The 17338-nt window shown below is 45.9% G+C and overlaps 1 protein-coding gene across 1 annotated transcript in view; it reads left to right on the forward strand.

The window, feature by feature from the left end:
- Positions 1-805: 805 nt before the first annotated feature.
- The window catches only part of LOC146072950 (electrogenic sodium bicarbonate cotransporter 1-like), a 117655-nt gene continuing 101122 nt past the window's right edge, over positions 806-17338 (forward strand). The window contains exons 1-3 of the mRNA XM_083180119.1: positions 806-845; positions 7838-8022; positions 12795-12895. Coding sequence (XP_083036245.1) covers positions 806-845; positions 7838-8022; positions 12795-12895 — 326 coding nt within the window. The remainder of the gene's footprint in view (positions 846-7837; positions 8023-12794; positions 12896-17338) is intronic.

A 17338-nucleotide genomic window follows, 5' to 3' on the forward strand; every position in this document is an offset into this window, starting at 1 on the left:
GTAATCTGCTGTCACCGCTGTGACTACTAACAGTGTTGTAGAGAGCTGGCTGGGGCCTCAATAATTTTTGGGGGGACGTGCCGGTTATCATAGGAGGTTTGGCCAAGCCCAGGCTTGCCTACCCTCCCGGAATTGCCGGGAGGCTCCTGAAAATCGGGTCCCCCTCCTTGCCCCCTGGGAAGGTGGGCAATCCTTCCGCATTGGCCAGGCAGCACAAGCACCCCCTTCCATGCTGCACAAAATTACCGATTTTCTTGGGTCCGCGGCGGGGCTAAAATGCAGTGAATTACATTATTTGACTGCTATGTGGGCGGGACTTGATGATGCCTGCCCCGCCCCCTGGCTTCTCCCGGAGAGGAGAAAACAAAAGTCGGCAAGTATGGCAAAGCCCCCTTGGGAAAAAAAAATTGAAAAAAAAAAAATATGGCTCACCACAATGAAAAAGTCAGCATTGGGGGAGGTGCGATCAGTGTTATAGATTCCACCCTTTCACAAGTGGCCAGCAGACCCAGACTCCTCTAATACCACTTTTACACTAGAATCCCATGTCGAACCCCGTATGTTGACCACAGGAATTTTCCAGGTCAGACCCTGCTTCAGACCCGATTTACACTGCACTTTAACCACGTTATTCCCAGGTCAGTGCTCTTTTATACTTAAAACGGGTCAGCCCTGCTTTTCCCTGTTGATGTACTTAAAAATTGCCTTTTTGGGCTGTGATGAGGTCACAGGTCACAGCAGCAAAATATTAGTTATCCATCTGTTCTTCAGTGATCCACTTACTAACACTAACTAGTCCCTCTACATGCACAGAGAGACTCCTAGGTCTCAGAAACTGAGAAATGGTAATAAGAAAAACATATGGTACTTGTTTAGTTTCACGCGGCAGCACGAGACGCTCTAGCTTGAATATTGGCAGCTTGCCAGACTGCCTTAAGCTACCCTTGCAGCGTAGAGACTGTTTGAATTCTGACAGCTTGCCCGCTGCCTAGCCGCCTTACATTATCAGACTACTTGTTTAGTTTCAGGGCGGCATTGCGTGCCGCCTTACGCTGACTTCTCTGTGGCAGGCCAGTGCTGCTACCCCTAACCTCCTGCCAAGTGAGCGCCTTTCACAGCGCTTGTGCCCGCATGATATGCCCTGTCCTGTGGAGAGGGGATCATGAGGGCGGAGAGGTGCTCCATCTTTGTATTACGTAGGAGCGTCCCAGACACTACAGTAGCAATGCAATCATATGCTCCATGTGTGTGACAGGTTTGAGCACCTCAGACACTCAAGCAGCAATGTAATGATACCCTCCTGCCTCTGCCCTCTGAGTAGCTATTGCTCAGATGTATGATATGGCCGGTTTGAATGTGTTCCTGAAACACCCCCACCATCCATGCCATCCCGAAGCGTGGCGAGCGGCGGCGGTACGCGTCCTACCGACCTTTTTATACCCCCACCATCCACGTCGGCGTGGAGTTGATTTTATATAGTGTGGCGAGGTGTATGAAAAGGTTGGTAGGACGTGTACCGCCGCTGCTCGCCATGCTTCGGGATGGCGTGGATGGTGGGGGTATGAAATGGAGGCATTTGCCAGTATGTAACATGGAGCACTTGCAAACACCCAGCGTCCCCATGAACTGACATTCCCATGGGATGCAGCGTCTGCCCCCAATTCAGTCATCAGCAGCCATCTGACAGGTAAGTATTGACTTACTTTTCTGACAGAAAGATTACACTTGGTCTTTCCGATATATCTTTTTCCACATTTACAGTATATAGATCAGGTGTGTAGTGAGACGTCATGCAGCTTTTTATAACCCATGATTTTTTATGTCCCAAAATATGTGCCATAATCTTCATCTACATATTGGCACATTTTGCACTTATTGCATGGGGAAAACACCTTCGCTGTTTGTAACCAATTTATTTTAACAGCAGACTTATGGCGACTTGACAGATTTCAGAATGGCAGCTCACCTAAACACTAATTGAGGCTTGGGAGGAAGAAAAGTTTGTAGCAGGGGGTGGACAGTTAGTACATCCCAATGTTTAGTTAACATTTCTCTTATATTAGAAAGTAGTCATTTAAGAGACATTTTAACTAAACATTGGGATGTACGTGGACCCCTTGCTACAATGTGACTCTGACCAGTGTTCCTGGCAGTAGAGGATGATGTGGGGTATACTGTACATGTGATGTGCTACATGGCCATAACCAACTGCCACCACCAACTGCCGCCCGCATGCCACATTTCATTCCTCAGTGCACAGCAATATTACTGGCATTTCCTGGGCAGCAGCTAATGTGGACACAGGAGAAAAGGCCTCTCAGGTGAGAACAATTTGCAGGCTATTAATCGCTGCCAGTGATTCTCCTAGTGAGTGACTAGTGAGTGGAGCTCAGCGCACAATTACATCTGTGCTTTTTTTTTTCTCTTTTTTCCCCTTTTTTTTTTCTTAAACTTGATCACCTTCTGCCTCCGGTTACAATGAGCCGTCGAGAGTTATCCCAGCTGATTGGAAATGAAGGTCAGTAAAATGTTTGTTTAGTAAATTAAATCTAAAGGTGCCCACAGACGCTACAATTATCGAATGCGTTTTGTACTTTTTAAGCACAAATTGCATCTTATGTACAATTATTGGATGGTGTTTATGTTCCCAGGAGTCCGATATTGTATGTCTAAAAAAGTACGTGCTGCACGTACTTTTTAGACTACATCTGAAATTTAACATTACAAACATGGGTTCATCACAAGCTGGAAGAAAAATTGTATAGAACCATTGTACAGTCAAAAACGCATAGCACAGTACAATTGTAGCGTCTGTGGGCACCTTTAGACCAATGTCTCTTCTCTAGCAGTTGGCCTTTGTAGTGGGAGGGATTATAGCAGTGGTGTTTGGCCAGTGTCCCTGTGTTACTGGCTGGCACCTCCCATGCTGTCAGTTACAGATCAGGAACCGCTAAGCATTGGGGCCTGCATCCATACACTCAGACTGTTACAGCTCTGTTTTTCCATTGTTTAGTAATATAACATATAAATCATGTTACTGCTGGAAGTCTTATTGTACACCAGCAATATCTGATCTTTACTTGTCACATATGGCTATTTGTTATATCTACAATATATGAAATATCATTTTAGATGGACCCAGCCAGAACACCAGAGAGCCATGGCTGAGGTCAGGACGCCGCAGACCATCCCGTAGGAGTCAGTCAGCAAGTAGATCTGGACCATCATCGGGAAGAGGAAGGTCTGGACGAAGTGGAAGAGACCATCAGGTAGTTGCAGAGAGAGTAGATCGCCTCCTGCTGGACACCATCATGCGGCTCGTCCTGTCCCGTCTCCCCACCTACAGCAGGCGCACCATTGCAGACGGAGAGGAACCAGAGTACTGCTCCATCTGCATCTCTGACATTGAGGTAGGTACAGAAATGGCTGTATCGCACTGTCACCACACCTTCCATGTTCCCTGTCTGACAGAATGGCTGCAGGTCAATAAACTCTGCCCTCTGTGCCGCACGAGACTCTTCAACCCGGATCATTTCTCCCACCTTTACTGACGGCTCCCCAGCAAAGCACAACAACCAAACTTAAGATCATGGTCTAAAGCGGTAAGTTCCTGTTTTAACCCCTTCACGACATTTGACGTACATGTACGTCATGGTCGGGAAGTACTTCCCGACATTTGACGTACATGTACGTCATGGATTCTAACTGTCACTGCGTCTATAGACGCGGTGACAGTTAGGAGATGTCTGCTGTCCCTGACAGCAGACATCCCCCCTCGTCGCCCAGGGGGGGCAGGGGTGCCCCCCCCGGTCGGCGATCGCTGTGATTGGCTGTTCAAATCTGAACAGTCAATCACAGCGTTTCCTGTGTTACCGGCGGCTAAGCCGCTCGGTAACACAGAAAACGGTGGTGATCGGTGCAGCACCGATCACCACCGAGCGGCAGCACCCCCCTCCCACCCGCCGGGCACTCACCCGGCAGCAGCAGCAGCTCCAGCGGCTCCACCGCTACGTCCGGAGCGCACGCTGCGCTCCCCTCCTCCCCCCTCCCCCCCGCAGCAGCAGCAGCAGCAGCATCATGCTGCTGCTGGAAAAGTGAAAAATAAAATAAAATAAAAAATTATGTGCTAATGTGTGTATATATATATATATATATATATATATATATATACACACACATATATATATATATATATATATATATATATATATATGTGTGTGTATATATATGTATATATATATATATATATATATATATATATACACACATATATATATATATATATATATATATATATATATATGTGTGTGTGTGTGTGTGCGTATACCGCACCGATCACCAACGATCGCCAGCCCCCCCCCCTCCCACCCGGCAGCCCCCCTCCCTCCCACCCACCCGGCTGCCGCAGCGCCAGCACCCCTCCCACCCCCCCGCCAGCCGCAGCGCCAGCCCCCCTCCCAAAGCTGGTGACCAAAATGGGGTCACTTGTGGGGGGGTTCCACTGTATTGGTGCTTCGGGGGTCTTGCTAATGCGACATAGCACCCGCCATTCATTCCACCACCAAAAATCACTCCTTCCCTTCTGAGTCCTGCCATGCACCCAACTGGTATTTTTTGGTCACATGTGAGGCATTGCCGTACCCGGGAGAAATTGGGGCACAGATTTTGGGGTGCTTTGTCTCCTTCATTCCTTGTGAAAATTAAAAATTTTGAGCCAGAACTGCATTTTTGTGTAAAAAATTAAATTTTTTTACACAAAAATGCAGATCTGGCTCAAAATTTTTCATTTTCACAAGGAATGAAGGAGACAAAGCACCCCAAAATCTGTGCCCCAATTTCTCCCGGGTACGGCAATGCCTCACATGTGACCAAAAAATACCAGTTGGGTGCATGGCAGGACTCAGAAGGGAAGGAGTGATTTTTGGATTTTGCAGCACAGATTCTGGTTGAATGACCCCCGAAACACCCATACAGTGGAACCCCCCCACAAGTGACCCCATTTTGCAAACTACACCCCTCAGGGAATTCATCTAGGGGTATAGAGTACATTTCAAACCCCCCGGGGTTTCACCAATTTTGATACAACTGAGCTGTGAAAATGAAAAATTATTTTTTTTCATTTTCACTGCCCAGTTGTACCACAATTGGTGAAACCCCTGGGGGTTTGAAATGTACACTATACCCCTAGATGAATTCCCTGAGGGGTGTAGTTTGCAAAATGGGGTCACTTGTGGGGGGGTTCCTAACTTTTAGCATCTTATGGTGCCTAGAAACCTACATGGTGCCTAAAAAATAATCTCATAAAAAGGAGTCTCCAAAATCAAGTAGGTGCTCCTTCTATTATGAAGCCTGTGGTTTGGTCACCGTGCACACTAGGGCCACATATAGGATATTTATGAAAACCAAAGAATTGGGGGAATCAATTTTTAGTCACATTTCTCTAGTAAAATCTACTGTGTTCCTTAGAAAAATGTATTAAAATTGAAACTCTGCAAAAAAAAAGAAATTTTGAAATTTCACCTACACTTTGTTTTAATTCCTGTGAAACACCTAAAGGGTTAACAAACTTCCAAAATGCTGTTTTGAATACTGTGAGGGGTGCAGTTTTTGAAATGGCATCATTTATGGGGGTGTCTCACATACAAGTCCCTCAAAGTCACATCAGAACTGAACTGGTCCCTAAAAAAATCAGTGTTTGAAATTTTCTTGAAAATTTGAGAATTTGCTAGTCATATTTGAAGCCTCCTAGTGTCCAAAAAAATTAAAAGGAAGTTGAAATAATGATTGCAACATAAAGTAGACATATGGTCTTTGTTAGTTATTAACTATTTTGAGTGGTATGATTATTTGTCTCACAAGCAGAAAATGTGACATTTTGCATATTGCTAAATTTTCCATTTTTTCACGATATTTTGGTATTTTTCACAAAAAAACACAGACTGTATCGACCCAAATTTACCACTAACTTGAAGTACAATGTGTCACGAGAAAACAATCTCAAAAGCACTGGGATAAGTAAAAGCAAAAAAAAGTTATCCCCACTTAAGTGAGACATGTCAGATTTGAAAAAAAGGGCTCTGTCATGAAGGCACAAACTGGCTCTGTCATGAAGGGGTTAAAGTTCAAAAGTTTTTACACTTTTACAGTGTTTTTTCAATTTACAGTTTTTGTATTTTTCGAATTATTAATAAGACTTGTCACTGATCCCTCCAGTTCCAACAATTGTTGTTACACGTTTACAGTGGTTTTCTCTATTATTTTAATTTTCTGTTTTGAAACTGGAGGGAATTGACGTGAACAAGCTGGGGATTAGGGCTACTGGCGACACCCCCCCAAGAAAAAAAAGGCCTTGAGCAGCCACCTCATGGGTGTGTTGGAAGAGCTGCTAAGCTGCTAATTGTTTTTTAAATGGACAATTAAATCCAACTCATTGATTACTTATACTTGAACATTTAACATTTAAACCATCGCCAGGTACTTCAGCTAGTAAACCTGACCCTTTTCATCACCAATAAATCTCCAAGTCATTATTTTAAATTTGTTTACTATTTATTTATTACCAGTTTCTTATATAGCACACACATATTCCGCAGCGCTTTACAGAGAATATTTGAATATTCACATCAGTCCCTGCCTCAGCGGAGCTTACAATCTATATTCCCTACCACATGTAAACTCACACACTGATATTGTAGGGTTAATTTTTAGTCCAAAAGAAAAAAGGGGGTATAATTGAGCAATTGGGTGGGCTCAAGAATAGACCAGGCGCCTAGTGGGGTGTTGTGTCGAGCTGCTCCCACATAGGCGGCGCTTGTACTTTTAAAACCAGCTCCGGATTCTAAAGGTTGCACTGGTTTTTTCCTACTACAATTTAACTCTGTATCTCATCCCTGGGTTTAACTTGGGAACTTTCTCAGCAATATACCAACATATGGGACACCACCACCTGCATACTGTGGATTACAAATATCGCATACATCGTGAGGACACTCCCTTGACTCAAGGATTGCATTCACCCTCCAGCGATATTTCAAGATCCTGCATGGTTTATGGACTCCCTTAATTTGATCATGGCCAAATCACCCAGTGGAAAAATGAGTTATTAATCTATATAGGAGATACACAAGAACAAACAGGACTCCAGTACTACTAAGTTACATAGGACCCTATTCTGGTTACGGCGGCCAAACGTACGTACGTTCCGTATCAGGGTACGTTTGCCGTACGCGGCCGTTGAGCGAAAGTCCACCCACAAAACAGCCGCATACGGACGGCCACAAACACAGACAAAGGGGAGTGGCGTACAATTGAGCGTACGCCAACGTACAAGAACGGATCACCCCTTAGACTCCGACAACTGGAGTACAACAGAGCGTACGCCACCGTTTACGGACATCTCTCGTCCGTCTTCCCACCGACTTCTTGCGGCTATCTGAGCGTACGCCACCGTGCACGGACGGGTCTCTATTGTTTTCAATGGAAAACTCAGCGTATGTCACCGATCGTGAGAGTGAGCGTACGTCCGTGCACGCTGGCATACCCTTCACATATATGAACCTGCTAATCTAGCCTTTCAACTATGATTAAGACAATTAAATGAATTATTCTAATTGTTAATCAATTATTGTTTTCTATTACCTTAATTGTCTACCTTAATGAACAGCCTAAAAATAATACATTTTAACCCTCCTTACATGTATATATTTTATGGATAGTGAGCTCCCGGTGGAGGTTTTTGCTGCTGATTTTGATGGTAAGTCACAGTAATGCATTGTATTTGGGTAGAGAGATTTTTTTGTGTATGTGATGGTGACATTGTTTAAAATTATTATCCTAGAAGAAGCAGAACCATCTGATCAACCGGCAGCATCTTCCTCTTCAGAGCCACAGGTGGATCAAGTTGTCCAGCCTCCACCAACACGCCACCTCCCGCCACAGGCCACATCTGATGCCAGGTGGATCGAGATGCTGGACAAGATCCAGCAGCAAGGGTTGGGGGCTGCAGGCCGTCAGCAGCAGTTTGTGCAATTCATGGGGGATTGGAAGGAGAGCAACACCCAGCAGTTTGAGGCCATGCAACGCCAGAATGACATTCTGGCGGCTGGCATGCAAAGCATTGCCCAACAATTCAGCCGCCAGAATGACATTCTGGCGGAGCTGCTGACCACCGCCAGGTCCCTAAGGGACAATCCCCCATCTGCTGGGCCACCCCAAGCTGCTCCCCAATCTTCCACCTCTGCTGACCCTCCTGTGTCCACTAGGGGAAGAGGGCGCAAGCCTTCAGTGCCAAAGGCCCCTGTCCCCAAGGCCCCATCCAAAAAGGGGAAAAAAGGGGCAAAAGAATGACACCTGGTTCACTTCCTTTGTGTTTGGACCCCAAATTTTTTAATTGCACTGGACATCCACTTCCTGAGTTGGCCATCTATCCATTTTCGTGCCATGGGCATTAAAGTCCTTATTTTTACCTCTAGAAATGCAGGTTTTATTTTTGGTGGTGTGTATCATGCTTAGTATTCTCCCTCGTTGTTGCAGGTCGTATTCTGGTGTCCACATTTCTCTCACCATTGCATTTGCAGGGTAACACATGTTTGGAGATATGCAACCTGTTGTTGATTGTTATTTTTGACAATATGTTATATTTAATTTTTCTTTCTGAAATTAAATTGTGAACTAAGCTGTGATGCTGAACAGCAAATACATTTATTTTAAGAATGAAAACACAATTGTATGTGTAATTTCTTGTGTGAAACAAATAATACATTTATGTGTACTTACTGACCAGGGTATTTTTGTGCATTTATTTAAGTGTTGTAGAAGTTTCCTATGTGTAACCCTCTCCATGGCCATTCACATGCTCATATCCAACTTTTCCCAGCTAATTAGTTTGTGTCAGCACATGTGCAGAGCAACTTAATAGGTGAGAAAGCAGTTTCTGTGCAGGTGAGGGTACTCCAACATTAGTAGGTAAAAGCAGGTCCAGAACAATGATCTCGTCATGGAGTGGGTGAGGTAGGCAAACAGGGATCAAAAGGTACGTTTGTGTAGGAATGCATATGTGTCCTCCCTAAAAAAACAGTAATGTCTTGGTAAAGGTATGTTAAAGATGTGTGAGTCGAACAAACATGATGAAATTGCTTGTGAACAAACATGTTAACACATTTTCATAAAAAATGATTTCTCAGTGTCATAAGCAGATGTAGGAATCCTTTGTTAAAGAGATGTGATTGCAATAATGTGATTGGTGACATTTTACATCCAGAGTGTAGTAAAATTAAATTCATAGCAGAGCAGAAAGTGGTACAGTAATGTATTTTGGGTGCTATACAAAGATTGTGTGCAAAATAGTGGCCATGGGCTGAAAACATTGCAGAAACATCCTTTGTAGGTGTTAGATGTGGTTTATGTATTTGTATCATAAATACAAAACATATGTTTGTTTTAGAGTGAAAACGTTGACATATGTCGACGTGTGTAGATTGAGTGTGCTACTGTGTAAAGTATAGGAAAACACGTAGTGATTGTGTACAAATGTTTTAGAAATACCTACCTTAGCATATATGAGCTGATCTTAAAAAGATTCTTACCTTACTGTAAATAAAACCAACCTTTACATGTAGATAAGTGTATAAAGATATGCTTCCAATGTCTTTGAGTGCTGTGTGAGGCTTGCAGGTAGTGAAATAATGGTTTGGACTTAATAGGCTGCAGCATTGCTTATTACATTCAGGTGTATGTGTTTGAGTAGTAATCAGCGTTAATTAGCAGACCCAGGCGTCCGCTCTCATGCGGTATCTGTAGGGGTGGTCTGAGGTGGCGGTTGGCGTCCGCCTGTTTTGTGTCCGAAATGAACTGTGCTTTCGCCGATTGAGCGGTAGTAGCAGCGTCCATTTTTTGTGCACACCCCCGTGTACGCCCATGTTTACGCCCAGTTTCCCTCATTATTTCGGCCGCTCCCCTCAACACGCCCCTATGCCGCCCACAATGACCGTCGACTGTCTTGCGGACAGGTTTTTTCGCACGGAAAGACCCGTCCGTGAGCGTTGTGGAGTCCTCGCGCCTGCGCATTGCGGAAGGTACGCATGCGCAGATAAAAAAAAAAACCGAAACGTATGCTTACGGCCCAGCCGCCCGAACCAGAATATTCTCCATAGTTACATAGTGGGTAAGGCTGAATAAAGACTTGCGTCCATCTAGTTCAACCATACCTCCCAACTTTTGAAGTTGGGAGGTCGGGACGTCCGCGCGGCGAAACCGCGCGCGCTCCCGAAAAGGGGGCGTGGCCTCGAGAAAAGGGGTGACGCGAACTCCGGCCACGCCTCCGTTTTCGCCGCTCGTCGGCGCTGAATAGATGCTGTGCGCATGCGCACAGCGTCTATTCTCGGCAAGCTGGGGGGGCTCCCAACTGTCCCCCCCACCGTGGGACAATGGCGGCCCCAGGCGGGACGCGGGAACGTCCCCGAATATCGGGACGTTCCTGCGGAAATCGTGACAGTTGGGAGGTATGGTTCAACCTATGTTTATAATAGTTTAGCCCTTGTTGTATAGTATGTTCTGATATTTTAAAGACAGATTATGTTACTTATTCGTACCCGTGGATGTTTTTAACCAATAAATGTTTATCCAACCTTGTTTTAAATGTACAGATGGGGGTGGTGTCATCTTTGCAGGGCTGGCGTTTCTAACGCCAGCCCCGCCATCACACCAGCCCCGCCAGGGGGCGCATGCGCATGAGATGCTCGCACGCCCCCTGGCAACGTATCCTGCCTCTGGTCCCCGCCGCCTCCCTCGCCGTTGCCGCCCATCAATAACCCTCACCGCCCGAGCGCCCCCTAACCCTGCCCGTCTCCCTGAAGCAGAGACGGTCAGGAACACGCAGTGTCCCCTCCGAGAGACTGGGACGCCGTTGCGTGTGAGACGCATGAGCGTCCCAGTTCAGTGTAGCCCCTGCCCACCGGTGCTCGCCATCTGTATTTATAGTGTCTGCCGACACCACTTCTCCAGGAAGAGAGTTCCAAAGTTTGACTGCTATGACTGTAAAGAAATTTTTTCTTCTAGAAGAACAAAATCTTTTTCTTCTAATCTAAACTCGTCCTAAATTTCTTTCTAGCAGAAAAGAGGGTGTTTGACAGTTCCTTATATTGGCCCCTAATATATTTATACATGTTGAGCATATCCCCCCTTAAACGTCTCTTCTCTAGTGTAAATAGTCCCAAATTGCTTAATCTTTCCTCGTAGCTTAAATTCTCCATTCCCCTAATAAGCTTTGTTGCTCTTCTTTAAGTTTTCTTTGGATTTTATAAGTATACAACCTTTATTATTTTATTACTCAATATATATATTACATTACACTTATTGTATGTATAAGTATTATTATTGGCAACCCGGGAGGTTTGCCTAATGACCTTTACATTCAGCTGCAAGGAAACATTCAGCTACACATCACAATGAATTTCTGAGGTAATCTGAAAAAACTGCCACAAGAGGGTGCTCATAGCGCACAGAAGCATATGCAGTAAATGCAGTCAGAGTTCTAGAATGGGGAAGCAAATGAGCCTCTGAAAATCTTCCAGGATAGGCCATAGTGACAGCAACGTTAAGGCTGGTAACCAGGACATGCTTGCCCACCACCCCTAAACATTGCATGGGCGCGACAACCCTGGCCAGCGCATAGGCAGAAGGACCTCACGGACTCTGGGGCTGCGCCCAGCACTGACAGTCCCCTCTCCATCAGGTTTGCTGCTGCCCTGCCTCTCTCAAGCCAGCCAGTCCCACTGTACAGTGCAGTGAGAGTGGGCCTGCAATGTGGCAGGCTGTCTGAGGAGCTCTTGCCCCCCTCCTGCATTCTGCAGGAGACTCCCTGAAATAACAGCAATCTCCCTCTCTCCCTCATTAGTCTAGCAATCTCCCTCATTTCACCTAGCCCACATTACACTGTTACATTTTTGGGGAAAAAAGGAGTGAGAGACAGATACATTTACATTGAATCATCTGCACCATTTCCCAGCACTTTGCTAAGTATAGTTTCTCTTACTAACTGCTTTTGGGCTCATCTACATTTAGATATAAGTCATTTTAAAAGATTTCCCTTAGATGTAGCAGTATACACCCACGCTTCTATGTGCCACGTTCACAATCTCTTTTCTCATTCTCATCATTTATGGAACTAGACACGCCCTTTGGGTGGAGCATGATACACCCCCTCAATGGGGTGCTGTGCATAATTCTAATACCAACTATAATCTCCCTGAAACTAGTTTTCAAAAGTAGGCAAGTATGCCCTGGACCCTTCTGACACTCAGGGCCCAGGCTGCAGTGTATAGCAGGGCCAGACCAGGCTCCAGTCCTGTGTGTGCGGGCCCCCTCCTGAGGCTGTCACTGCCTGGCTGTCTCTGAGGAGCCCCAAGTTGCCCCCCTGGCCCCTGCTGCACTGCCCTAGTGCAACAGGCCCTCCTACTCAGCCTGTTGTCCGCAGGGCAGGCTGAGTGACACTGACACCACACTAGGTGTCACTGGCTGGCTGTCCCAGAATCAGTGTTTGTCTGACACACTACTGAGGTGGCCTCCCCCTGCCCTTCCCAGCCCCATTGCTGTGAACTGCAGTCCAGTTCTGCCTCCAGCCCTGTGTGGGCCGTCTGTGGCTGTGCCTGCCCTAGGCTCCACTCCTGCCCTCAACAGGACCCCTCTCTGCTCCTGCTGCCCTGACTGAGCGAGGGAAGGCTGACTGATCCAAGGAGCCATCCAGTGTCCTACAGTCCTGACTGATTGGTCCTGCTGACCCTGCCTGGGATCCTGAGCCCTCCATTACAACCAACTCCAATTGGCTGCTGCCCTCCTCTTCCTGGAATCCTGCCTCCGTGCTGACCTGTCTGCTGGGATTGCTGCTTGTTAATAGATGGTGAGTCTCAGACTTTTTGTGGCATGGTGGAACACACAAACACTGTATAAACACTATATATATATATATATATATATATATATATATATATATGTAATGGACATCACGGTGTGGGGCATAATGTGCAATGGACATCACAGTGTGGGGCATAATGTGTAAAGGGCATCATGGTGTCGGGCATAATGTGTATTTGGCATCAAGGTGTGGGGCATAATCTGTAACGTGCATTATGGGGGAGGGGGGGGGGGGCGGTTGCCAGGGACTTTTTTGGCAGGGGGGAGCAAAATTTATTGTTACGCCACTGTGAAAGATGCTAGCACAGCAATGGCAGCTATTCACATGGCACAGGGCTTTAAGCTAGTCAACCAAGACATGGCTGCCTAGCCAAGGTTCTAAGCACTGCAGTGGTAGGCATGTAAAAGCTAGTAGCCTAGACTTCAGCAATTATAAGCAAGATACACAAATCCTGTTCAGCAGGACATAGCAGCACTACCTGCACGCCAGCATCCAGACACATACAGACTGCAGATAACTGCCTACAACTATTTCTTTTAATAATGTCATACTACATGCCACGCCTGTCCTTATTTTAATCAAACATTGTTGTTTCATAAACAGTAAAAGTTGTAAAGACTCGATATCCACCTGAAGATTCTGGTTAAAACTTGCTTTTTTGCTTACAGTTTATACACATTTATGTTAAAGTAAAATAACCCCTGTTTTGTATCTGTTAGAGTGTGTTTAGATTAGGTCACATAGTAACAAATAAAAGCAAAATTTTGCTAGAAATAAAAAATGTACTGTATGCCTAATGTAGATAGAACTTAATTAATGACTGTGGTACATCTGTGATGGTGATGAAACATCGCCTGACAGAATAAATCAACAGGCTACACAGCTACAGCTGTTAGTTTATTACAGCTGGACAAAGAGCAGGATCTTTGACAGTGGCATAACTACTGTAAAAGGCAGCCCCAGAGCCGGCTATTGGCTACTGTGTACAGGGCGGGTGGATGGGCGTACTAGGGCAGCCTGGGATGTGTCAGAGCCAAGGGAAGCAGCAGCGTCTGCTGGTCTCTCTTCCTCTATCCTGCTTCAGCTTCTCTGTTATGCGTGGGGAGACACGGTGGAGAGGAGCCCGGGGGGGTTGGTTCGGGCACCACAAACTTGGCAGGGGGGAGCAAAATTTATAGTTACGCCACTGATCTTTGATTAGAGTTGGGTAGAGTGGAGCGTATAGGTTTCACAATGTCTGTATTCACTAACCAATCGCAGGTATTTATACATCGCAAACAAGATATCCACTAAACCTGTGTCCATTGTGACAATAGGCCAATGTTTTTTAGTAATAGCACTGATTTAACGTTACATTTACCCAAGGAAAGATAATTTTAGCATGTTTTTTTAATATTTGATTTTTCTGAAAAGTGCGTTCCTATGGGCCTTATTCGAGTTCACTCTTTCAGACAAAATCCTTCTTAAGGTGCGCACACACGTACAGATTTTCTGTCTGATCTATCTGGTGGGAACAAAAACCTGGAAATGTATGGGAGCAACTGACAATCAAAAAATTCCACCCAAATGCAGGAAAACAGAAAAAAAAATATATATATATATGCTTTCATAAATGTGTTGTATCAGAACGATTAAACAATTTGTCTGACTTATCACGGTCTGTTTTCAAGTGTTCGGGAACAATTTTTTGATTGTCAGTTGCTCCCATACATTTCCAGGTTTTTGTTCCCACCAGATAGATCAGACAGAAAATCTGTACGTGTGTATGCACCTTAAGATGGACAAAACCATGTGCACTGCAGGGGGGCAGATGTAACTTGTGCAGATCTAATTAGATTTGGGTGGGGTTTTACTTCAAAGTGAGATCTATATTGCAGTGTTAAAATAAAGCAGCCAGTATTTACCCTGCAAAGAATCACCAAAAAATCAGCAAATCTATTTCTATCTGCACATGTTACATCTGCCCCCCTGCAGTGCACATGGTTTTGTCCGTCTAAGAAAGATTTTGTCAGAAAGAGTGAACTCGAATAAGGCCCAATGTAACATCACTTTGTTTTTAGATTCCAACAATTGTCTCAAATAACCTCTGAAAATGAGCATATAAATGTATCTATTGAGTGCTTGCTATAAGGGAATTGCTATTACTTAGGGCGGGATGTTTTAACATCCGCAGCCCAGCTCTGCCCCCCGTCGCCGCCCATCGCCTACATAATTGTCGCATATGCTCTAACATATGCAATAATTATGGCAAAGGACAGCTCTTGCATTAAGAGCTGTCCTTTGCGGTGAGAGTCAGCGGCTCCCCCCTCCCTCCCTTACCCGGTGCTGCTGCTGCTGCACCGGGCTCTCCTCATCCCTGCACCGGAAGAGGATCATAGTGCAGGGAGGAGGAGGTCACAGGTCCGGGCAGCACAGGGTGAGGGGGCTCGGTGCAGGGGTGGTGGTGGGTCACGGTAGAAGCCCATAGGCTACTATGGGGCATCGCCAGATTTTTCTGGTGATGCCCCCCGTCACGGTATCCCAGCGGGGGATGTTTAGAGCATCCCAAAATGCGGTAAAAACCCAGATAACTGAGTTTTTAACCGCATTTTTAGTTGAGAGAATCTCCCCCTTTGTTTTAATTGTATCATTTAAGATTAGGTAATCCACGTATGAGGCTTTCTGGATGGATGCTGTTAGTTTGTAATAGCTAATTCCTATGTGTAGGTTTTGAGTAAACAGTAGTACTGATGTTAGCAATGAGACTTTTACATCTAAAAAATGTACTTCTGCTACTCTTACTATACAGTACATGAACTTAATTGGAATGGCAAGTAAATTCTAAGGGCCCCCATACACTTGTCCAATTTGACCTCGTTTGATCAGATTGCGATCAGAGACGGGGAGTTGGACCTGCACATCTGCATGATTTGGCCCCCAACAGCAGGGAATGGGATTGCATACAACATACAGTATGGTATGCAGAAGGACAGCACCATATCCCATTGCTCCACTTGGAGACTTCACATCATGTACGGGGTTAAGGGCGAGATGTATTAAATGGAAAATGCGGTAAAACCCCGGTTTTACCGCATTTTCCAATGTATCAAAAATGATACCGCACGCATGATGCCGACGCAAACCTGCCGCCTCGCCGACCCCCCCTCTGGCTTACCTTCCTGAAGGGTGCTCCTGGACCCCGGAAGGTAATCCCTGCCTCCCCCTAGTGAAGCAGCCGGACATCCTTCCGGCTGCAGGGGGGAGAAGGAAGCGCCGGGGACAGCATGCATAGCTGTCCCCGGCGTGAGGGGAGAACCAGGCGGCAGGGAGGTGACGGAGACCCCCCGCACACCAGTGTACAGGTATCGCGGGGGGCCTCCGTCACCACACCGCGATGCCAGCCACATATGTTAGTACATATGCGGCAGCATCACGGCGGGGGGGGCGGCGAAGGGCGGCGATGTATTTTAATACATCCCGCCCTTAGAGTCTATTAGTTGTATGAAAGCTTTATCTGTACCTCGCCAGATGATAAATAAGGCAAAATTATTAAAATGATGGGAAGAAAGAACACGCTTGTAACTATTAAATATTTTTTTGTCACTTTTAAACCAAAACCATGTGGGATGGATGTGTATTAATTCATGACATTAACTCCTATTACCCAGCATGCCTCAGTAATAGGGGGGCTGTTCAAAGTGTACCTTTTTTTGATAAGTAGGAAAAAAAGTATGTTTTTGATCTCAGTGTATTAAATTGCGGCAGACTCGTACTGGCCCAGCGGGGGACCCAGGGATTCCCCAGTAGGTCCCTGGTAATTTTTGACCCAGCCCACTTTTTGAGGTGGGTAGGGTCTGGCTGAAACTTGGTCGCCTGGTCCCCCGCCGAGCGAGTGTAGCACACATGCTGAGCTGGGAGCAGCTGCAGGCACCTGGCCAGGAGACTGAGTGGGGAGCAGCAGCAGAGCCAGAGTTAGGGAGTCGGAGAGGAGGCAGAGTTAGAGTGAGGAAGCCGGGAGCAGCACAATGGCTGGGAGTGGGTGGAGAAGGTCCCTCAAGGGTTGTACAGGACGAACGGACTGACGTCATGATGTCCGCTCCATCATGACATCATATGTCGGACCCGACCCCCGCATCATGACGTCGCATGTTGGACAACCCCGGTGGGCCCTTACCCAGTCCGACACTGAATTGCAGGCATATTAATCTGTTTCAGTACTTTTGTTTGCCAATGTAGTTTCGCTTTTTTTGGGGATGACACTGGATCGGCTACTTTTTCGCCTAGGCAAAAAAATTGGCACTTTAACCAAGGTTTAATCAAATTGAGGCAAAAATTTCAAAAAGTACAGATTTTTAGACTGGGACAAAACATTTTGCATCAATTGAATCCCCCCCCCCCCCCCAACTGGCCCAAATCGGGTCAGTTAGATGTCCCCTTGGGTCCTGCTGG

The sequence above is a fragment of the Crinia signifera genome, chromosome 4 (assembly GCF_055691185.1).
Source record: "Crinia signifera chromosome 4, ASM5569118v1, whole genome shotgun sequence".
NCBI classification, from domain to species: Eukaryota; Metazoa; Chordata; class Amphibia; order Anura; family Myobatrachidae; genus Crinia; species Crinia signifera.